This window comes from Leptosomus discolor, chromosome 8 (assembly GCF_034619465.1).
Source record: "Leptosomus discolor isolate bLepDis1 chromosome 8, bLepDis1.hap2, whole genome shotgun sequence".
Taxonomy (NCBI): domain Eukaryota; kingdom Metazoa; phylum Chordata; class Aves; order Leptosomiformes; family Leptosomidae; genus Leptosomus; species Leptosomus discolor.
Genome location: NC_141398.1, coordinates 62,002,797 through 62,026,748, shown reverse-complemented (window position 1 = coordinate 62,026,748; position 23,952 = coordinate 62,002,797). Strand labels below are relative to the sequence as shown.

The 23,952-nt window shown below is 40.4% G+C and overlaps 1 protein-coding gene across 1 annotated transcript; it reads right to left on the bottom strand.

Annotated features, from left to right (window-relative positions):
* ADAT1 (adenosine deaminase tRNA specific 1) lies at window positions 1-23,783 on the bottom strand. The gene is made up of 9 exons (XM_009959312.2): window positions 23,381-23,783; window positions 22,555-22,623; window positions 20,825-20,879; window positions 19,942-20,072; window positions 17,890-18,505; window positions 14,120-14,265; window positions 11,260-11,359; window positions 8,536-8,622; window positions 1-754 (listed from the first exon to the last, which is right to left on the bottom strand). Exons 1-9 carry the CDS (start codon window positions 23,661-23,663, stop codon window positions 622-624), a joined length of 1,620 nt encoding a protein of 539 aa, XP_009957614.2. The 5' UTR covers window positions 23,664-23,783; the 3' UTR covers window positions 1-621.
* Between the last annotated feature and the right edge of the window lie 169 nt (window positions 23,784-23,952).

Below are 23,952 nucleotides of genomic sequence, written 5' to 3'. Positions count from 1 at the left end.
TTGCTTCTGCTTTTGGCTATATTTAGTAAATAGAAGCTTACACAAAGGACTCTCAGAAAAAGAGACTCTTTAACCGAACTAGTATTTCCAGTTAGAAGGAATGGGACTGGGGACATGGAAAATTCTTCCACACACCAGACAAAGAGAGCCAAGAGTTATAAAAACATTACTTACTATACATTAGGGTTGTCCCAGCAACACAAAACCAACCATAACATTATGAAGACTGGAAGAAAAAAGCAGCACTAAAATTTTACAATGTCAGCCTTTCTTCCATAGCACTGCTTCGATTTCAGTCGACATTACTTCCATTGCAATGGACTATGGCCGATAGACCACATCTTCAGGTAACAGAGGACAGCACACCACTGCTTTCTTTCTTTTGGAGGCATAGTTTCATGCAGCTCAGAACTTTAAGTCTGCAATGATCCTTTCATATATTTCAATAAAAAGGGGGCTTCAGCTCAAGCAAAAATAAAGACTTCTCTAAATTGCTTTCCTTTTCACTCCTGTCTCCTTACAGCACATGAGCTAGAGGACATCTTTTCCTGGCCCTTGAACTGCAGAGGTATCTGCTTTGCACCACGGCTTATTGCTGGATTTACATAGCTGTATGTATTTTCATGTGAAGTGCAGGTATTCCTCGGCATTCTTGACCCAACCCAGCAGGGCTTGGCTACGCAGCACTTTCCAGGCTTCTTGATAATTTAATGCAGCTTCCTTGTAGTCCCGGTAGGTCTCTAGAGTCTTCATCCTGACAGAAAATGCACAACAATGAAAACATTTCTATTATCCTATTGGATGTAACATCACAAAATGAAAAAAGCAATCAAACATCTAAGAACATGATGATGCCCTATGAGCTCTTTCATGCTGCTAAGTGAAATTATCTTGTGCTTCTAGGAAGACCTGGAAAGGCCCAGGCCCTGGAGCTAGTGTATCTAGATATTGTCAGCAGTCTTACAAAAGAAAGCAAAACGTCTCCTCTACCATGCTTCATACACACTCTCCAGCAGTAGAAGTGTCAGTGTCTGACTGTGTGACAATAGGTCACAGAAATCTTCCATGATAGCAGAAAATGTTGAAGCAAAGTAGAAAAGGTGACTAGAAACAGGTGCGTTGAATTGGGCAGAAGTAGCCTTGTTTTGCTGGAAGAATGGATACGACTGCTGGCTGGAAGGGAAGGGGACAAGGACGAACAGGACCGTTTCTGTTTTCCAACACAAAATAATGGATGGGGAAGAGTGAGACAAAGAAGAACATATATTTTTTTTAATCTTTTCCCGAAAGCAAAAGGGACTCAGCAGTTTTGGTGCTCTGTTCCCATTCCTCACGTAGAACCTGCTCCCCACAATCTCAGCAGAACCATTGGTCACTCTGCTGAGAGCATTATGCCATTGATTTTCAAAATAGGGAAATTTGGGTCTAGAGTATCTGAACACAAAAACCTCTAAGACGATTTCATCAAGACTTTTTTTCCTTTCCTTGCATTCCTTTCCCAGCCTCTTTCGTCTCTCTTTGCCAAACAGTCTGTCAGCCACATGTGGCACAATGTTTATACATTCAACCCAATATGAAGGGAAGGTCATAGACAACATGACCCTCATCAAGAAAAGGGAAGAGCCAAACTGCTACAGGGACCCTAATTTAAGAAGTCTGAGAACCACTGCGCTAACTTCCAGAACAGGCTTTCATGCTCAAAGGCAATATTGATCATCACCACCCCCCCACCCCACCCCCAAAAAAAGTAACAGCAGACCATCAGCAATTGTATTTCAGGCATTCAGCTATAAATGTATGTCTAGAGCACTGTGACATGCTTAGCAAGCCATGAGATATTACCTATCCTGCAGACCTTAGGTTCAGAAAGTGCAAGACAGCAGAACCTGTCTATGCCATTGCTGAACACAGGAGATGTAGGTTCTCTTACAAACCTGCCTGCACTCTTTGACACAGGCAATCCATGTTGCTTTCTTTACCTCTTTCACATTAATTAAACTCTGAGCTGCTCTGGAAAGTTCCAATGAAAGGTCCACTGCAACTCTCCTCCATTATCAATGGTAGATTAATGGTTCAGAAGCATCACTGAACAGGCAGAAGACCAGCAACTACCTGCATAAGCAGTATTCAGGAGACACCACAGGTGCAAGGGCCAAGGTCAACTCACCACAACCAGCTCCAAATCCCTATCCCAGGCAAGCTGTTCCTCTCCCACATACTCCAACGTGTACCTCAGACACAGTACAAACCACCTGCACCCTCTCCTCCACCTCAAACCCATTCTCTGGGGAGCAGTATGCATGCTTATACCCAAGGATAATGACCGAATCATACTTGGTGAAGAAACTCTCTTATGTTACCAAGCTTCTTGCACTTAAAGTATATCTGACACATTTGGTTAAGACTTCGGCCCTGCCTTTCCTCACTAGAAATGCATCTAATGACTTACATTTGTCCTTTATTACAGAACAGCTAGTATCAGATACATCTTCAAAACACAGCTACTTATACTTATGAGGTCACATTTAGGATGGTCAAAGATCAAAAAATGATTATAGAACACAGATTTTTGGACTGGCTCAATCTTGTTCAAGGCAAAACAGCTGTTTTCCTTGCATTTGGTGTGGATACACATATACAGATATAGATCCAAATAAAGACAGACAGACATATAGACAGATAGATAGACAGATTGCACCTGCCACTACGCCAAGAAAAAGACTCCAATGCCTAGCTGTTCTTCGTTTCTTTGTTGCTAAATGTTGTTCTTTTTCCTGAATCTGCTGGTAAATCAATGGCCCTTCAACTCGTATCCAGCAGTCTCATGCAATTTAACTAACAGAAATATGGGATTTTTCTAACCTAGATTATTCCAACAGACCTTTGTTTGGAAACTGTTACAGTAGACAGTAAGGGAAAACATAGCTAGCACAAAATCAGAATAGACAGTAATGAGCAGCTCAGTATTTTCATCCCACTGTAGCAGCCACAAGAGCACATGTGACTGCAGCCTCTTGGGGTCTCATTCTCCAAGCAGACAACATCACTACAGGATTTAACAGTGGATGCAACAGAAATCTGCATTTTAAACAGCTTCCTCAAAAAGCTGATAAAAATCAAACATTTATTTAACTCATGCTCAATTTCTGCATTAGGCTTCTAAGAAATTTTCAACACGCATACAGGAAAAATGTTTTCAAATTCAAAGTACATTACATCTGCCTAAAAACCTCACATGCTTTGACTGTACTTCGGCTTTCGTTGGGCCACTAAGGCTCTGAGCAGTTGTAATGAAGAACCTGTGACTTTTCTTGGCAGAAGTAAAACTCTAATTTGCTGCCCCAGGCAAAGGCCAGTACAATCATACGATCTCCAGCCTATCCAGGTCTGTCTGACTACATTCCTTTTATGTTTCCCTTTATTATTTCAATCTCACCCCCACACTACTGTGTAAGAGAGAGAGCGATTCTGATTCTGGTGTGCCATAGATGTGAGAGGTGATCCAAAGATTTCATTCTGAAAAGTATCACACTCTTGGAAAAAGTCTTAACAAATCACTGTTATGCTTGAAAACATTAATGTGCTCAGCCATGTGCAAAGCTGAGCAGAAATTTGGCTCACAAGCAAGGCAGCCTGCAAAGAAAAGCAATACACTGCTGCAAGACTTCCTTCTCAGCAACAAACCCTACCTTTAACCCCATATTCAGTTTCAAACATTTACATTCAACCCATAGTGTACTTTTGGGATTACAGACATATTGCACATGAAAAACGTTGACATAAGCACAAGGCATCAACCAAAACATTACTCTTACATTACAAAAATTAATGAATCGCATCTAAGAGGCCAAAAGCTCACAGATCTTCCATATGTAAAAAAATCTGTTGTGAATCCATAATGATAGGGGGCCAGGAAACCATACTTGGCCTGATTCTATTAGTATCTTCTTCAATGCTTCAAATAAAATGCAGTCGCTGCAGGCAAACTTCATAATTGACACCAATTGTTCAGAAGATACAGAACAAAGTCACAGAGTGAGCTAACTCAATACTTGAGTTCCACTCAAATAAAAGAAGTTTTAACAGTAATGTAAGGTTTTGCAGCATTTGGAAGATTTTTGCCGCATTGCTGTGTCTAGCTTCAGAAATCCAATTTTCATTACTGAAAAATGGGAAAGTGAGCTTTGTGGCTTTTTCCAATGTCATCAGAAATGGTGGGAAAAAAGTATCACACAGAGGAAAAGATGTAGAAGCTCAATAGAGTAATTAAAAAAAAAGATCAAGTCTTGAGATAATTATTGTAAGTATTTTCATGGCGCAGAAAATAGTACTTAATAAAAGTCTCTTCAATCCGGCAAAGACGTTAACAAGCATCTGTGACGTGCAGTACAGAAAAGATTTTTTTAGTTAGATCAGAGGACCTAACCGTCCCACGGGCCTCTATGCAGTGGTAGGACCATCACGGGAATTGTTTAATGCACAAACTTGAAAAAAGAAAATTGCAAAGGTGCTAGAAAATTGCAACAGAATTCTTGCTAAATGTGCTTGTTTGTTTGTTTGTTTTTTTCCTAATTGGAGAACAGCAGCAACAGTGAAACTGCACCCATCCCGTGACAGTTACTTTCATTAGGCTGACACTTCCTTACCATCATCCTCAGCCACTCCAACAGTCACCTGGCAGAATCCTTTTGCTGTTCACAAATGAACACTGGCAAAAAAATCTTAAGCGTGAAGGTTCTACACTTTAGTCTAGATACTTAAATCTCAAAGCCATCTGAAAGTCTGTGCACCCCTCTGCACAACAGCCCACCCCCTCCAATTAGGTGTCACGAGAGCTGGAATCATCCATACTGCAGACTGAACTGGAAGGAGGAAGAAAGCACAATCTTAATTGTGACGGTTGCTACCTATAATCCAAGAGAAAAAAGGTTCAGTCATCCATTTAACAAGCCCAGAAAGAAATTCATGGCAGGTTTATGTTACAGTCTCCCTTAGATTCAGACAAAGGGCTGCACAGCCAGCCACGCCTAGCACAAACAGCAGTGCCCGGTGACTCTGTGTGGTGGATGCCACTGTATGACAAAAGAAGGCTTTCATTTCCTCAGGTGATGAATAAGGCATGGGTTTTTTCTACCAACAAGGAAAATAAAACAATGCAAAAAACCTCCTTTGCCATATTACCACCAAGTGATCTGCAAACAACAATAATACTGCAGAGATTTTTACATAACAATTCAGATTAGCAATGGCACAAGACTGCCCAACCGTGTGTCATCATTCCTTTGACAGTGAGCATTGAAAATATGAAAAGAAAAAAAAAAAAGAGACTGATTTATGTACCAGTAATTTCAAAACATTAATAAGAAACAGCATGTGAGAGGGAGTCAATACAAGAGAATGAAGCATGGCAGATGGAGGGAAGAGGTTATAAAAAGACAAGTAACGTTTTAGACAGTCTAGCTAGAGAGATGAGTGAGAATTTAAGTAAGGGACAGAGGAGAGAGATCACAGAAATTACTGGAAAGGAAGAAAGAAAGTGGGACAGCACAATACAGCACTATCTGGTTCTTGGTGAAGAAGTAGCTAATGCCAGCCAAACGCTGCCTCCTCCTTACAGTCTCACCTGAAAGCAAATAAACTAAATCCTTAAAAAAAACAACTGCTGAATGTTATGCTTAGCATCTTAGCTAAGTGACACCACTACAAATTCCTGAACTTGCTTTTTAGGAGAGCCAACAATGCTCTGCCCCCAGTAGGCTCTCTACCTGTTGCGATTTAACACTGCCTGTACTGATCCAGTGGAGAGAAGTGAAGAATGAAAGGAAGGCACAAAAAGCAGGAGAAGCAGCTTTAGACCCAGGAAAGAAGAAAACAAAAGAACATCAGAATCAGTATACTAGTTCCATGTAAAGCTTTAACTGCCCCAGTATCCTAGGTCTGACAGTGGACAACAGCAGATGAAGAAAGGGTTAAGTCAAGAATGATTCTTGTCCTAATATGACCTACACCTTACCAAGACAAGCTGTTCAGCAAATTTGAAAGGACTACAGAATGAGATTCCCCGATGGAGCAGAAAGGATGGGAGGCAAGAGACCAAAAACTGGACTAGAAGAGGCAGGGCAGGAACTTAGGGTCAAAGCAGGAAAAGGAAACTGGGTGACAGCATAGCACTAGAGCCAACCATTTGTGGGAGGAGACAGTAAGATACATTTGAATGGGGAAAAAAAAATACAAAACTGGGTGTTAAATACACAAGAGTTTAGAGGAAACAACTTGAGAGTGTGGGACTACTTCTCTGAAGACCGTTCAAATTCAGACTACAGGGAGGAATGGAAGAAAAAGGAAGAAAACATCAGAATATTGTGTAGAATGGGAAAGCAAATAAGAAGGAAACAGCAATACAATGACATTTTTTCATTTTGCCTTTGAAGCGAAAAGTAGGAAAAACAAAGACTTCAAAAGGAAAGCAATTGGACAAGCTAACTGGTGAGCTAGCACCTCTACTGTACAAATAGAGTTTGTGCAGCCTAAAAATGATGCCACATTTGCGTATCAGCTGGATGTTGTCAGGAGAAGCCCAGACAGAAAAAATGGTAGAGGTCAAAAAAGTCAAAGGAAATTGCAAAGCCACTGGAGTCTAGAAAAGCCCTGAGGTGAAATGACTTTATGTAAGAAACACATGATCAGCACAATGAGTCACCTACCCAACAATGCATCAGCTCACACTTTATTCCGAGGAAATTATGATGGCTGAACAAGTGAGGACAAACTCCCACCCAAAAGAGGCTAATAATTTTACATCTAAAAGTGAATTAAGGAAAAAGCGTATCTCTACTTATAGAATTGGCTGAAGACATTTCAGCAATAGCATGGCTTATGTTGGCATCAGAACTTTAAAATAGTTATGAGGCACTTCTACAGACATAGAAGGTAACTGCAATCTTTAATCCACAAAACTCAAAAGCAAGCAAGATCTACTAATTAAAGATGCGCTTACTTTGGCCAAGTTCACCTCATCTAATGTCTTGGTACCACGAAGCAGAAACAGCCTATCTCCCCTGCTTCCAGCCACACATACCTCCTACCTCCTTTGCACGGTTTTATTATCTATTTTAGCTTTCCATGAGCCAATTCAGCTCGTTAGTCCAATAGAAAACACAGTAGACAAAGGAATTGTTTTCTGCCACATTAGCTAGTTGAACTGGCTCACCATGAGGCTGGAGAAGTGCTACTGATACAAGGCAGAAAACAGGAATCTACAGCCAGTAGCAGCAGACTGCTGCGGGACTATCCCCATCAGCAGCTACAAGCCTCAACAGCTCGTATAATTGCAAATTACAAATTAGCTCAACAGCCCGTATAACTGCACCTCAGAGCTGGTGAAAGCATACCTGGAAATAAGTCTAAAATAAAATAAACTTTCCAAGGCAATGGATTTGGAACTTCCTACATCTCTCAGAATCTCTGGCCAAAGTGAGAGATAAGTTTCTGTATATATGCAACTATGCCCTGCTCTATGGTAGCTATTCAGGCTGGAATACCACCAAATACGTAATGCACATAATGCAATGCCAGACCAGATGACTTCTGCAAGAAACTCCAGTCTGATAAACCAAACTTATTTCTAATAATGTAAAAGAAACCTTCAAGTATGGCTTCCTCAGACAAAAGCTTCTGTCTGTTCTTTCCAGGAAGCCTCAAATCTACATAATATATGCATTGCAGAAAGGGCCCTACACACGATATTCACCTTACTAGCTCTTACTCTGTCATACATTTACATGAAAAAAGATTCTAGCCTAGACTTTAAAAAAAAAATATATATTTTTTTTTAAAAATCAAACTCTTCCTTCTTCTGAAACAAAGAAGCGTCACTTGACAGAATTACTAAACACCAACCAGATATCAATAACCCCACGACCATTTTGGGATGGAGGGTTTGAATGCCACTAAGGGTACAGTGCTACAGACAGCTGATCTAACAGCTCACATTCTCAAAAAAAACACTTCTTCCTCTCATTTCCCTCTTCACTCTTCCTTCCCCAGCTGTCCACTGCCACTTTCAGACAAGACCACTTTAACTCAGAAAAAAAACCTGAAAATGTAGTTTTCTGCCAAGACAGCAAGTTGAAGAGGCTCACAGATGTGTCCAACGGACACCAAATCTAGTGCAAGGGAAGCACAAGGCTCCACTGATGAAGAACAGCCTTTACCCTTTCAAAAAGTAGCAAGCCTTCAGAAAGATCAGCTGCCCCAAATTCCTACCTTAATTCCAAACAAACAAGCCACCTGCAATTGCTTCTGTCTGTCACTAATACACGAGATGTGACAGCTATTTCTCCAAGGAGGTCATTAAAAAGACCAAAGAGAGTCTCTTCCCAACACATCAAGCACATGCCATATTTTTCCAGTACCAAATTTTAACAATGAACTTATCTCAAGTGAGACACATGCGCAGCTTCTGGTATCATCACAGTATTCTTGAGTCCCATTAAGATAAATTCACTCTTTTAAAGAGAATGAAAATGTCTTTACCGGAGAGTGTCTGGTAGATCCTCTTGTGAAATACTTGTCACTAGCTTTTGGAATGTGTGGAAGAGTTCCACTTTACAGATCTTGGATCTGAAGGGAAAAAAAAATAAAATTAAAAAAAAAAATCAGAAATGCACTTCCTCTTATAGCTCATAGTACATCCTAGCTGAACATTTTTGATAAAACCAATTATGTCCACTTCTCAAAGAATGTAAAAAGTTCTCCACAATTTAACTTTTCCTACCCCATCTGAGCTGCCCACCTTCCTTTTCCCTTCATTTTAAATGCTATATTGACAAAGAGCCGCATGGCCCTCACTGTCCCAATCAGCACTCTGTCAGTTTGCAGAGAGAACATTTTAATATCCCCACATTGTTATCTGTGTGAGACTGCACCGTCATCTGCTCACAACTACAGCAACATTGAGCCAGAAGGACTAGTCCCAGAACCAAACAAACAAGCTAGAAGGACTCCAGAGGCTTGTTCAAACCGGCAAATTTGGTATTACGCAGAATAAAAGAACTACAGAAATATCTGGAACAATGCTGTCCTTTTCACAGCACCTCAATGGTGATGAGGACACATTTGGCAACAGCTGCAGGGCCGTTAAATACAAAGAGGCTCATCAAAAAATAAAGTAAGTCAAAAGTTTGAAAGGTCTTTTGAAGATACCATATGCATCTCTGTCAGCTTTAAGCCTTTCTTTTCCCCCCAAAGAGAAGGCATCCAGAAGAGCTGTTTAAAAGCACAGTTTGTTTTTGAAAGCCCTGACTATTTTCTCTATTTAATTAAATTATTTTTATAACTTGGATTCAGTTCTCCAACATGTGCAAGCTGATTTTCTCGAAGCATTCAAAACATCACCAATCAAAAAACCTTCCTATTTTGCTAGTACGTTCTTTAAGAATCCCCAAATTGGCACAAAGATGGTACAAAATTTCACCTTCACGTTGATCTGTCAAAGGTTCATATTGTAGGTTTTGGTGGTTTAGTTAATTAAGCATTAACAAAAGCACATACCAGACATCTACGTACAAATTCCTTTTAGTCAGTCAGCTTTACCTTCCTTGATATTTACTGTTATCTAGCATATTGAGGGGAGAAAAAAACCCCAAACAACAGCCCCCACGAATCACCCTGAGATTCCTTGAGGGAAAAAAACCCCAGGGTAGAAATACAAGTTTTGTTTATTACTAAATACCAGCCACCCCCAATAAGGCTATAAATTCCTCATTTTCATGATAAAAGTTCCTTTTGTGACCTTTTATCACAAAAGTGTAAATGGTTTACTTATTCCTTGACACTGGTTTTTTTTTTCCTGATTTCCTAAGGAAACGAGACCTTTGCAATCATATGGTCTTGTAGGCCCTCTGAAGTAACTTTGCTTTAGTGAATTTTGAGCACATGTTAAAAAAAAAAAAAAAAAAAAGAGAGGAGGACCTCTCAACAATAATTGAGTTCCTACCATTTCGAGCAAACTGGCAGCTAGCACATGGCTCTCAAGTTTTAGAGTTGATAAACAAATGCTATGTAACAAATTTTAGCCTGCTGAGAAAAAGGGATTGGGTGGTTTGATCTTTCACACGTCTCCCGGAATACATTACATACCACATATTGAAAACTAATATTCTACAGTGCACATAAACCCTGTCTTAAAAGGTACACTAAGTCACCGAGGTCACCTGTGCTAACAACACCCCAGATACCAATACTGGTCACAAACCACAAAGTTCCTGGTCCTCTTCTTTCCAGGGAAAATTTGGAAACACTAGGATAAATGTCAGTCCAGTCGGGCCTAACTTCAAGAAGCTCTGAATGTGCAACTCGCAGGCATGTGAATGAATTCTCCACAAGAATTGTATGTGCTCTACTTATCATTTTATTCTCTACTGTTGGGATTATCTTCCTTCTCCCAGAAAGCCTGGGAAAAATGAACAATATGACCATTGATAAATTGGTAGTATTAACAGCCAACAATCAAAATGTGACCCCAACCCTCAAGCTGAACTTCCACAGCCCAATGATAATTTCAGTCACCTCACCTAAACTGAGGAAAGCGTAGAGAGACGGAGAAATTTGTCTGCAGATGTTTATAAGTAATTCCTCTCAACCACAAGAAAAATACAGAACTGGGTTTTTTAAACATTTAATAGTTGATAGAAGATTATGATGTTTCTTAAAGAGCACAGTGTCAAGACGACAATTGGAAAGGCGACATCTTTTGTGTTAGGAATCTGCTGCAAGCATTTCATAACATTTTCAAACTTTAAGGCAAAAAGTCACATTTCAAAGCAAGACTTTGAACAACCATACATCCAGGTCAGCTGGCCTGACTCTTCCAGAAAAAAGAAATCTACAGATTTACAGAGGACCTGCAACACACACATTTCCTTCACAGTCATCAACCCAAAAGATACAAAGCAAAAATTCAGATAACTCCACCAATAAGCAAGCTATCTTTTAATAAAAAGCCCCCCCTCCCCATTATCTACAACACTCTCTTTAATCAACAAAGTGACAAAGAAGAAATAGGATAAACTTGTTAACCCTCATTAAACTTTTGTCATTCCAACTCCCCTTCTCTCCCTTGCACAGTGACTCTTCCTTTTCCCCCACTCCCCAGATTTACTTCTGCTCTGACAATGCACTACACATCATAGAGCTGACAAGAGGCATGTATGCTAACAAATAAGACGTATGTATCCAGATATCACAACATTCTCACACCTGCTCTGATGGTTCCCAATCCCCTTCTTTGTTGTTCCCTGCCGGAAGCCATCTGAGGTGACATCCAGGGGCTGCTCAGGGACTGCACTCCAACTGATAGCTGTAGAAGAAAGGATTATGAACAAGGGAGGTGCTACCATCACAAAAGCAGAACTTAACAGTTCCTTTCATTATATGTGTTCACATGACACCAGGCTTCTTCCCAAGATAATTCAAACTAGAAAGAGGATCACGGTTCTCTAGGGCCAGGATTCCACCACCTAAGAGAGTACGTAAACTCTGTTTAATTTTTAAAAAAGAAATACACATATACATGAAGCTTTCATCTTAATCAGGTCATCCAAAAATTCATGCCTCTGAATATATGGTCTCCAGCTTTGCAATTCTCCCCTTTTTAGGGGGATTCTACTTTCCTTTGTGCATCCTGTCCAGACAAAGCATGAAGAAATTTCCAAGTCAGACAGCTTATTTTCATAGAATCAGAGTGGTTTGGGTTGGAAGGGACCTTAAAGACCATCTAGTTTCAACCCCCTGCCATGGGCAGGGACACCTCCCACCAGACCAGGTTGCTCCAAGCCCCATCCAGCCTGGCCTTGAACACTGCCAGGGAGGGGGCATTCACAGCTTCTCTGGGCAGCCTGTGCCAGTGTCTTAGTGCCCTCATGGCGAAGAATTTCTTCCTAATAACTCACCTAAATCCACCCCCTTTCAGTTTGAAACCATTACCTGTCATCCTATCACTACACCCCCTGATAAAGAGTCCCTCCCCACCCTTCCCGTAGGCAGTACTGGAAGGCCACTCTAAGGTCTCCCCGGAGCCTTCTCTTTGGTATTTTTGTATCAGGCTGCAAAATACTCCCCCAAGCTACTTCCACCAGTCACTCTATGTTTTCCTTACTAATTTATTGTGTGCTGTTATTTTGTGTATTGTATACTAAATAGTTCTCTCTATGTTTGTTAACTGACTTACATCAAATATCTATAGACTTTACTTGAAAAGTGTTATTAGCTAGTAGTCAAACAAAAACTTGTTGGAAGAGGTAGCAAGCGCCAACAACCTTACCCTTTACCCCATTCTGGTAACCATATTACCATTTTAGACTGTGAACTTCTTAGTGCTTAAACTCTGCATATCATACCTTATGTATTTATAAATAACTAGCAAAGGATCAGTAGCATGTTAATAGAAACAAAACTGATTGACATGCCAAATCTCTCCCTCCATAGCCTAACAACAGTTCTTTTAACTTCTACTGCCTTGAGACATTTTTTGTTCCCCAAGTTCTCCCATTTCTCTGTGTTCCTAACGGGCAAAACAGTTGCACATGCATTAACTCTAATGATAATTTTCACAGCTTCTCTCCTTCATGACACCATCACGTCTTTCATGACAGAAGGATGCTCAAAACCTACACATTATAAAGCATATTATAGACACTAGTTGTGTTAATCGCACTTGTATTATGATTCAACTGTATGCTGCAGTTGCTATACTCTGCTAAGTGTAAACTATACTTGCATTGTGATTTAGGTACAATGCTGTATCACTCTGCTAAATTAAAATCCTGGGTAATGGCAAATAGCATTACATACATACAACTAGTATTAAACATTAAGCCCTCCATGTGTGTGGAGTATCTAAAACCACACAGTCAGAGGATACCAGATTCTGGCAAGCAGACAAAAATTTACTTAAAACTGAAAATGTTTTCTATTTTCTCATTTCTTCATAGGTATCACAAACCTCAAAATATTAAACCAAACACATTGTTCTTTTTAAAATTACCAGTTGAAGTGTTCCTATCAAGCATACTTCAATACTCAGTCTAACAGCCCTGAATTTAGAGTTTACCCTGACTTTCACCCCTTCAAGAAAAAATTAACCAGGCATAATTCACATACGCAAAGAAGTGTCATAAAGCATCATTCATCCTTATTTAACAGAATTACCCGAGTAAATGTACAGAAAGACAGACATACACAGGAATTTAGTCACAGTTGGCTTCAGATCTTTTTTGCTAAGTGAACTGGTACCACTTTTTGATGATGGATTTTTGCCTCCTACCTCACAGAATCAAAATCTTTTCCTTCCTGGCACCTGTAAATAACTCCAATTTAATTAATCTCAATTCCATTAAGGAACCTTTTGTTTCCATTCTCTTTTATCATCAGCTTTACTGTAATAAAATAACTTCCAGTTCCAGTTAAGCCAGAAAAATGGAAGAAATACCACAGAAAGTACGCATGTCCAAGTTTAAAGAAACTGCTTAACCATACACATACAGTGGCAGTTCCATTGTTTTTTTCCCCCCCAAATTAGACCATGTTGCTAAATCACAACGTGACTTGCATATTCATTCATCACCATGACAAAAAATGCAATGTCCAAAACCTCTATCAATTAAACCTTTACACTATACTACTCTGTATTCTTTCTACATTCACAGATTTCTGGAGCAATTACAAGCATAACTCAGTGTGGCACGTCTTCTGTTCATTACCAAGGAGAATGCAAAACTAACTGGAACAAGAAGTCTTTTGATATTTTTGTTTTCTTATTGCCCTCAGAACTTTTGCTTTCACTGGGTATTTTCTGTCTTTGCTTAGATTATAAATTCTTAATGGCATCAACGAAGTGTTTATTCAGTCTGAAAACTCCCTACAGGGAACTAGAGGCTGAGCTGAATATTATTAATTATTAACAATTAAGTTCTGGCCTGAAATTAATTTCTTGCTTTAAGTCACACTTTGCCTCCAGCACTGGCAATGAATGATGTTCCATTTTAGGAAACCACCAAAACCACCTAATTTCTCTTTGACCTTTTGCACACAGTTATGCAACCAGCCCAAGTTAACTCACCTGCACCACAAGGAACAAGTTTTGTTTTGCTGTTAGTTTGAATTTCCTGAATTGCCTGACGGCTATGTTCAAAGCGAAGATCCGATTGCAGCAGCTTAACCTCCTGAGCAAGAAAACCATCTGGTAAAAATGAGATGTGCTGACACCTAAAGTAAACATAGAAAGATGTAAGTGACTTTAAGTCTCATCTTACCAAACAAGCCAATTTCGTGCAATTTCCCTTCATAACTTAAAATATGTCACTTTTACATTAAAATTGAAATCAACATAAGTTGCAGAAGAAAGACAAGGATGTCCGGGGGCATTTTCCCCTTCAAAAAAGTATTTGTTAAAAAAAAGAAAGCCACATAGTTTATTAAGAACTTGTCCATCCTAGAAAAACTACGAAAAATTGATTCTTAAAAAGGACTAGTTAAAAGCTAGTACAATCAATGGAGATAAAGTATGCAGGATAAAAACTGCAATATACTTATGCAATCACAATGAAAAATAATAATAATGAAGTATTTACTTAGTCAACCATATTACATTAACAACTGTTTTATAAACTTAAAGTTTCATAATCAAAGGTAAAAAAAAAATATACTTACGGTTCCATGTAAAATCTCATCTTTTATTACCTTAAATTACCATTACACACTGAACGGGATTAGAATCATACGAAAAAAAGGGCATATGTTTAATCATCGTAACGTTTACATAGTGCAGGAATGAATTAAGACTGAGGTTTATATTATCAGATGTAATAGTCTGAAAAAGTGCCTGAAGTGCAACCTAAGACTAATGAGGCTAAGCAAATTCTTGTCCCATGTGTTACAGAGTGAGGAAAGGATTACCCAGTAAACTCCACTGGACAGGTAGCTAGCGTTTCCCCTATTAATATACTATGACATCTTTTATAACCATCCTAGAAGGATGCAAGGCTGTGGAGAAAAACAGTTACTAAACAAAGTGAAACCTTTCAGGTGAACTGGTCTAGTAACTGCCTCTTAAAGGGAGTAGTTCAGCTCTCCGGTTTCTTTCTTGCTGTCCCTCCACTCTGCTCAGTTCTGCTCTGCTCAAGCTCTCCCCTAATGCTTGCAGATTCCTTTGTTGCACTGATTCAACCTCCTAAGCAAGAAAAATATCCACTTCCTATCTTCCTGTTGCTGGGACAGTTTTCATCAACTCGGGGATCCGAGGAGCAAGAAAGCCAGTGCACAGCAGATTACTTTCCTCATTTAGCAGCTGTGCCCTTCACTTCTCACACAAATTTCCCTGAGGTGCCAGGTTGGGTTATCAGAGCTCTACTACTCACAGCAGGGAGAAAAATGAAATCTTGGATGTATTTCAGATCAAAGCAGCGGACAAATTTTTTACCACCATGGAAATGCACATAAGCTTTGGCTTTCCAGTCTAACACAACTTGGTCTTTTTCCAGCTGACCAGTACAAGCTGTCGCATGCTAGGTGTCCTGAACCACTTCAGTGAATCACAGAACAGTTGAGGTGGGAGGGGACCTCCGGAGGTCAGCTACCATGATCTATCAAAGATTAACAGGAGCGGTCTCACAGCGACACCTGCCAGCTCCCTCAGCTCTCCTGGGTGTACCCCATCAGGGCCCAGGAACTTATCCATGTCTAGTGTTCTTAAGTATTCCCTGACCTGATCCTCTTCCACCAAGGGGATCTTCTCCTTGCTCCCGACTTTCCTCCCTGGTCTCTAGGGCCTAGGATTCCTGAAGGCTGGTCTTCCTAGTAAAGACTGAGCAGAGAAAATATTCAGTAGCTCAGCCTTTTCCATACCCTGTGTAACCAGCTCTCCCACCTCATTCAGCAGTGAGCCCGTATTTCCCCGAGTCTTCCTTTTGTCACCTATGTATTTAGAGAAGCCCTTCTGGTCTTTGACATCCCTTCCCAGATTCAATTCCAGTTGGGCTTTAGCTAGTCCAACCTCATCCCTGCATACAGAGACAGTCACTCCATATTCCTCCTAGGTTACCTGTCCTTGCTTACACCCTCCACATGCTTCCTTTTCATGTTTGAGTTCAGCCAGGAGCTCCTTATTCATCCACACAGGCCTCCTGACATTTTTGCCTGACTTCCTATTTGTCAGGATAGAGCACTCTTGAGCTTGGAGGAGGTGGTCCTTGAATATTAACCAGTTTTAAAGGGCCTCTCTTGCCTCCAGGGCCTTATTGCACATGACTCTTCCAGGCAGATCTTTAAAGAGGCTGAAGTCTACTCTCCTGAAGTCCACGGTTGTGAGCCTGCTTTTTACTCTCCTCCCTCCCCTCAGAATCATCAACTCCACTATCTCATGGTCACTGCAACTAAGGCCCCCTTCAGCCTTCACATTCCCAATGAGCCTCTCACTGCTGTACTAGGTCCACCAGAGTACCTCGCCTCGTTGTCTCCTCTATCTGCCATTTGAATCATTCCTAAAGGTAAGGCGGGTTCAAAAGTTCCATTTCTCTTTATATTGCAGAGTAGGAGGATGAGAAACAAGTATGCCAAAGCCACAGGTGCAGAGCCACAAACCTCATCCTTTACAGAAGTGCATCCCTCAGAATGCAAGACTATCAAAAGGTCAGCTTGCACCGCACATCCAAATCGCTGTCAAGCATCCCAGAAGCACGAAGTTTTGCTCAAAAAGCAACAAACTGACAATTAACACTAACAGAAACAAGTGTTGACATGAAATCATGACTTTCCAATCTGGTTGCCAAACCACTCAAAAGCAATTTCTGTGTTAGGTCTAGAACTCAGTTTCCATGGGCTGCGCAGCACACCTGAAGGTACAAGATACAGTCAAAAATTTAGAATAGCAGTTTTCAAAAACCTCTACTGAGAACAGACCGACAATACAATTTTGAAATTTTAGATGGGATGGACTTGTACACGTACGCAATAACCTAAATATTAATCTCCTGGAAAATTTTAAGTTCGGACCCAAGCTTAGGAAGACAGCAAAAAGTAAACTGTTTTTACTGTAATTCCCTTCAAACAACGTTTAAAATACTGCCCCTTTTACTTGCTGGAAAGTACGTCTGAAAGCAGGGTCTAAAATCAGCAAAAGTTTCAGAAGAACCAAGAAGTTCATTGAAGGCTAAGTTATAAAAAGGTTTGTACGGACAACCAGAAAGATATCCTTTCCACAGTGCAGAAGTCTACCTCTGCATTCATTTGGAGTCGTTTCAGTCAGATTGCTTTTAGGATGGATGGATTTGGGGTCTTTTTAATTTAATTTTAGGAATGGTCCTGCAAAAAATAAAAGCTGCTTTTGCTCACAAACACAAATCTATAGAAGAGAATTTACAGATATTCAGAATGGCTTTGTGGAGTATGGATAACTGAATAAACTAAAACTTCCCTTGACCCTGTTTGAGGAAATAAAATCAGGAAGAGGGCAAGAAAAGTTCAACTTCACTACACTAAAAAAAAAAAAAAACCCAAACCTTCACTACACTGACTTTGTGTCCTTCTGGCAGCTTTTTCTGCTGAAAGGCTTCTAGAAAAAACTCAGGTGAGTACATTTCTCACTGCTCTATGAAGGGACAACCAAGGGGATCCTGAATCTAATGGAAATTCTTTTGTGAATCTTCAAGTCTGATCCATCGGTAGTATTTATCCTTTCTCCATACTACATCGGGCTACTTTGTGAAAATTTGCAGAAAATCACATTTTATGCAAATGACTTTGGTGCAAAGTCCTGATATTTGCGTGACACAAGTTGTCTTCTATAACTCTGTCTCCACACATGGTAGCTGATTTCCAAAGGAGAGCACTTACCTTTCAATAATTGCTCTCCGCATAGCTTCTTGGCTGTATGGACATTTCCCCACGATAATCGCTGACAGATACACCGGATACTGCAGGAAATGCATCAGAAGAGCTCCTTGACATCCTAACACATTCCAGCGAGCCAGTTTATCACTGCAGGACATAGAGCATGTTCTGTCCCCACGACCTGGCTTCACTCGTAATAATCCCACACAGTGATACCCTAGCCCAGGTTTTCGGGCATCGCCCAGCTCTCCAGGTACACATTTTGCTCCCGTTCTATAAACATCTACTACCTTTGGTCTCCCTAAGCCAGTCTCCTTATTAGCTGTTTGCATCTCTGCAGAACATTCACAGCTCTTTGGATTTGTGTCATCTTCTTGTTTCACAGATATTTGCTGAACAGCCACATCTTCAGTGATCATGGAAAAATAGCCATCGTCAGTTTTCATTCTCTTGATTGTATGATTACTTGCAGTTTTCTCCGATTCCCTTTTATCTTCTGGACCCAAATGATCATAGTTACTTCTACGCTCTGCTGACTGTCCAGCTGCATCATCTCCAGTCACTGGCTTAGAAAGATGGTTCTCAGGCTCACTAATTGGAATAATAGAAGCATCTCCACCTAGAGCAAAAGAAATGACATCAAAACTGGCCAAAACTGCATCCTGCATGATCGGAATACACGACACCAGTATTATTATGACTACTACTAGGTTTCACAGATATGGACTCAGGAAAATTTAGTGATGAGAACACACTTTTCAAACAACGTTGTCCTGTACAATGATGAATCAGACTTCGCTGAAACTTAAGCCAATATATGTTTAATTTCAAGTTTTGCATTCTACCTAAGAAATAATAAAAAAAAAGCAAGATTCACAACAAAAGTTATAAAGCAGAAGGTGTCAAAGGCATTTGACAGACTACAAGCAGTCCTCAAGACCCAGAGGAAAACTAGTCTGATGTAACTAAACAATACAAACCTCAAAAGAATAATTAAAGAATAACCTGTCAAATAAGGATGGAAATTTTAATGTGTATCACAAGCTCAAAACCAAAATTCTGAAGCTCAGTTCAAAGCAAACAAAGCCCAACAGGCATGTGAAAAAAAGGCACTCAGGAAACTATTCTTGCTATTAAATTTGACAACGTAGATTCTATTCTAATATTGCATTACCAAAGAAAACCATCATAGCATACTCCAGCAATGCCACCAAAATCATGAAAATGCATGAGCAGCTAATTCACTATGCGAAGCACTGATGAGGCCTATTTTGAGAGTGCTTAGACTTCTTTGCTCTGGTAACAGAGCAAAGTGAAGAACACACTGGTAAAAGTGTGGTAACATAGAGATGTCCAATAAGCTGGTGGACAAAGAAGTCTCATTTCTACATTTTGCCAACAGATCCTCATCTTTGTGGTGCTGTTTTTTTAAAACACAGAAAAAGTGTTTTCTGTGACAAAACAATAAAGTTGCATTCCATTCCCTATGAAGTTTTGGGTTGCGGGGGGTGGTGGTGTTTTGTGGACGGGGCTTTTTGGGGGAGTTTCGTTTTGGTCTGTTGGGGGTTTTTTCCCTGTTTTGTTTTGGGGTGTGGGTTTTTTGGATTTTTTTGTTTTGTTGTTTAGTTGGCTGGTTTGGGGCTTTTTTTTTTTGAGAAACCACGGTAAATGTCAGTGTTGTGGGTTTTTTAAATTTGAATCCAAGGACACAACATTTAAAGCAAAGCAACCAGGAGATGTAATAGGACCTCTGACAAGTATGTTAGTTTCCAGAAAAGAAAATAGTAGCCATTATTGTTTAAAGAGAAAGTGAAGCATTCTACTATATAATGAGCAGTCTATTTGATTTACTGAGTCCTCACAAACCACATCCAGCGAGATACAATGCCAAATGTACCTGTGGAGAACCAGTCAAGTACACCTTAGGGCCCATACTGATAACGTGAGTTACCGCCTCACTCTCACTCCAGACCAAAGAGAGACCAAAGAAAGGCAAGAGGCAGAAAAGATTGTATGAGTGGGAGCCATGAAATTGGCCCACTCCAGCATACTCACACGGGGTATGGCTGGAGAAGAAAACAAATGTGATATTCTGTTTGAGTTTCCATTTCCCCATCTCAGTTCCTGGAATAAAGATACTGCACTGCTGATGGGAAGCTGCCAGCGACATCTGATGGAAAAGATACCTGTTAGGCAGAAAGTTTTCATGAAACATTTATTTCATTTTTAATGCATGGGAAAACAACAAAAATTAGATGCCCACTAGTGCCTGTTCTTTCCTGATGAAGTCTATGAGGAGCTAATCAGTTATGCTTCTACAGATAGATGGGATCCAACACACTCCATAAACACAACCACATCACTGGCACCTGAATAACAGACCTCAAACAGCTGGATTCAGCAGAGTTAACTATCTCCTCAAATCATGGTCCTCTCCTCCCACTCTGTAGTTTTACCAGCACTGCAGCTCATCTGATTCTGTGAGAACCGCTTTAGTGGCATCAAACTGCAAGGAATGTATTTGTTTCTGTAGCATTACTATTCCCCTGGCTCAGTTCCTTAAACCAGCTTATCCCTTGTGAACAAGAGGACTGGCATGTGGGAAAGGCAAAAAGGCTACCCTTGACAGCTACCCATTCGACCAGCATTGACTTCACATGAAATCAGATCCTACTTCTTTGTTGTAGAGGCTCTACAACAATGAGGAAGAAACATGCTTTTGTGAAAGGGTCTTAATGCCACCTGGAAGTGTAAAAGTCAGGTTAAACTCCTGCTAACAAAGGGAAAAAAAGTGTCGCCTACAGAGAAGTAATACTATCTCTTTCATTACATTCTCATCCCTGAAGTTGGCTATTTCAGTTATAGGTCAAAACCATTTGTATCTCAACAACCAACCTCAAGTGGCACTGAATAAGAGCATGTGAACTTCATGCCTCACCTCTGGAAGCTCCTCTTGGCCACAATTTCAGCATGACTGTCATTCAGAATGTCTCCTAAAGTCACAACCAAATGACAACAATGCACATCATTACTGGAAAGGAGACAAACAAAGCAAACAGAATTTAACAGATAACAGTTCTCCAGATTTGTTAGCATGTGAGAATAAAGATTGGTATTAGGTTATTGCAAGATATTTAAACTTCCCATCAGTACAAGAGGAGGCCAACAGCCTACTCAAATGAAGGATAGGTCTTCACTCCGCAACGAGTCAGAGACTTGTTTTAATACCAAATTTTAACTCTTCCGATATCTGAAGAATTTTGAGTTGAATCAACACTGGCTTACTTCCTGATGTTTGTTCTTAATAGTAAAATTTGATAGTCTCAGATTAAGCACAACGTTAGAAGATTTCAAGTGTTTGCTAAGCTTTTGGTTGAAGTTTCTTTTTGCACTATGTCCTGCAATTTAAATTACTTTTCTTGTAAATAATTCTGATATTTACCAGGTTTACACACGTCATCTTCAAACTTCTAGTAGTATCTGCCTATTGCAGTATCTAAAGGAACAGGATCTGTAGATCAGCTTTTATTTCAGGAATAACAGGCCAGGTGATTAAAGTCCTCTTGAACAGTTTAAAAGTTCTCTAACAGACAACCATTAACATGACCTACCAACCAAGTTAATTTAAAAATAATGTTATCACAAGAGGAAAATACTTCATAAACTTGAGATCACTAGAGACAAACAGAGAGAGAAACTAGTTTTACTTTTTTCTAGTCAAATTTCTACTTTGACTTTTAATACCTAGACTGTAAGCAGTACAACAGTTTAATCACAATTTTCCTAAGTCAAACAGAAAAAATACTAACACTCTTCTAAAATCACTAAGCCATACAAAACGTCCACAAAAATCTAAGAGACAGAATTTAGTTTCTTCTCTTTTCCTCCACTACTTCAATATGAAGGACATTATACAGAACAAAACAGCCTAAAACTGATGCATGCAAAACTATTTCTCCTATCTTGCTCTACTCCTCCTCTGAAGTCTAAAGAGGGCAGAAAACCCTGTACCTACATGTTCACAAACATTTTTTCTCCTTAGTCACTTTCCAGCATTAATTACTATGGCTTCTCCCCTCCACCTAGGAGAGGGGACAGATACAGTCTGAATTAAAAAAAAAAGGACATGTAGACCAAGTTAAGTCCTACAATAAATGGTAAGAAATGGTAGCTGTGAGAAGTCATGTACCTACCCCATATATTTATTATACAAACACTTCAAACTATCTAGCTGCAGAATACACAGAGAGGGAGAAAAAGCCTATTAGCACCTTTCCAGTGTCACCTCTACTCTAACTCAGCAGTGGGATCTTTTGCATCAAACCACAATAAAACTAGACTAACAAGTGACTGAAACACAATTATTTTGCTTGTTTGTTTTGCTTTTAGTAATGAAAACTTTGGGTATGCGGACTCAGGGTCTAAACTACACGTTTCCTCATATGAAAAGTCTATTGACCTTTAAGGCAGCAAGTGCAGCAAACTTTCAGGGAAGTCATTCTGGCTGCCTAAGCCCTCCCTTCTTGATGAGGTGAGGTATGCCTTACACTTCTGGCTTCAATCCAGAAGTCTGAGCTCAATGCCTTGGATATTTTCAACAGTTCTATGACACCAGCAAGAACGAAGGTAGCATAGGTAGTCTGTTCCTGGATTTTATATCATGCTTACCAGTTTTTCTCATTTTGTTTTGGCCAATGCATTTTGTTCCAGTTCCCATAGCAACAACTTCCTTCGTTACTGAAAAAAGAAACAACATTAACAGAACAAACTATCATCAGAAGCATTGCTCTCATACAGTCATTCTGGTAAGACAACACACAGAACATTGTGCAGAAGGGAAGGTACAGGGAGGCAGACCATTCCAGAAAGGAAACAGTACCAGCCCGAGAACTGAACATAGCACGCAGAAGCACCAGTGCTAGGAAAAGTCTCTAATTGCATAGCAGAAGTGCTAACACAGGCTTGATATGCTAGACAACACACAGCGGACACTGGCATAGGATACCTCAAGTATGTAAGAAAGACGCATGGGATACAACCCGTATGACATGGAAGTGCCAGTAAGGGAGAAGATGATGGTGAACTAACACAAACGCACAACGTAATAATGCAGTTTGTTACAGGACAGGGAACCGAGACCTTTCTAGCATTCTTTCAAATAGTAGCCGAACACACTTTTGCAAGGGTTTACATTAGGAATTCAAGTCCTGCCTAGACTTTTGCCACTTATTGAACATACAAATGGAAGCTTTCATCTCCTCACAGTCTGGGAAGAGCACCACTGCGCTATAACCACCTCCTTCCAGACAGAAGCTGTAAAAGATTTTATGATCACAAAGAGTAAAGAATTTGGGTGGAGACAGAAATAGGACATGAAGTGGTGTACGTTTGTTTGTTTGTTTTTAAAAGGTACCTTGAAAAAAAGCATCGAGGACTGCCACCTTCTCTCCCCGCTTCCCCCACTCCCACCCCAGTCCCCACAACTCATTCTTACCCTGCAGATTCCCTGGACTAGCAAGAACCTCTCTTTGGGTTGCAGACTCCACTTTGACAACAGCTGCCAGAGAAGTCCATTCCCTGTTTGGATCTGGTTTCCCCTGCTTAGGGAGTCTGGTCCTATAGTGCAGGTAACATAGCTCAGCAATTTCATCAGCTGACCACATGGCTCCCGATGCAAGTGCAGGTTCTAAACAGAATTGCATTCCGTCACAACACCGATTAACAACCCCCATCTCTTCAAATCCTACCGCATTGCTCTGCATGACACCTTCCTGCATCGGATTCCAAAATCCAAGGCCTAACTGCAGCAAATGATATCATACTTCATACATCATATGAAAGGAAAAGCTTCTTTTCCGAATTGCTAGGAATAAGAAAACAACGCTAGAACCCTTATAGTCCAGCAGCAGGCGGCACTGCTGGGTTCCCAAGGGTCCCACCATGCAGCACTCAACGCCGCGCACCGCAGCAGTCGCCGTACAGCCCCTGCACCGCACCCGAGGCGCCGGGCGCCACCGCTCTCCTTCCGGGCCCCCGCCCTGCCCCAGCCGCCGCGGAGCACAGAGC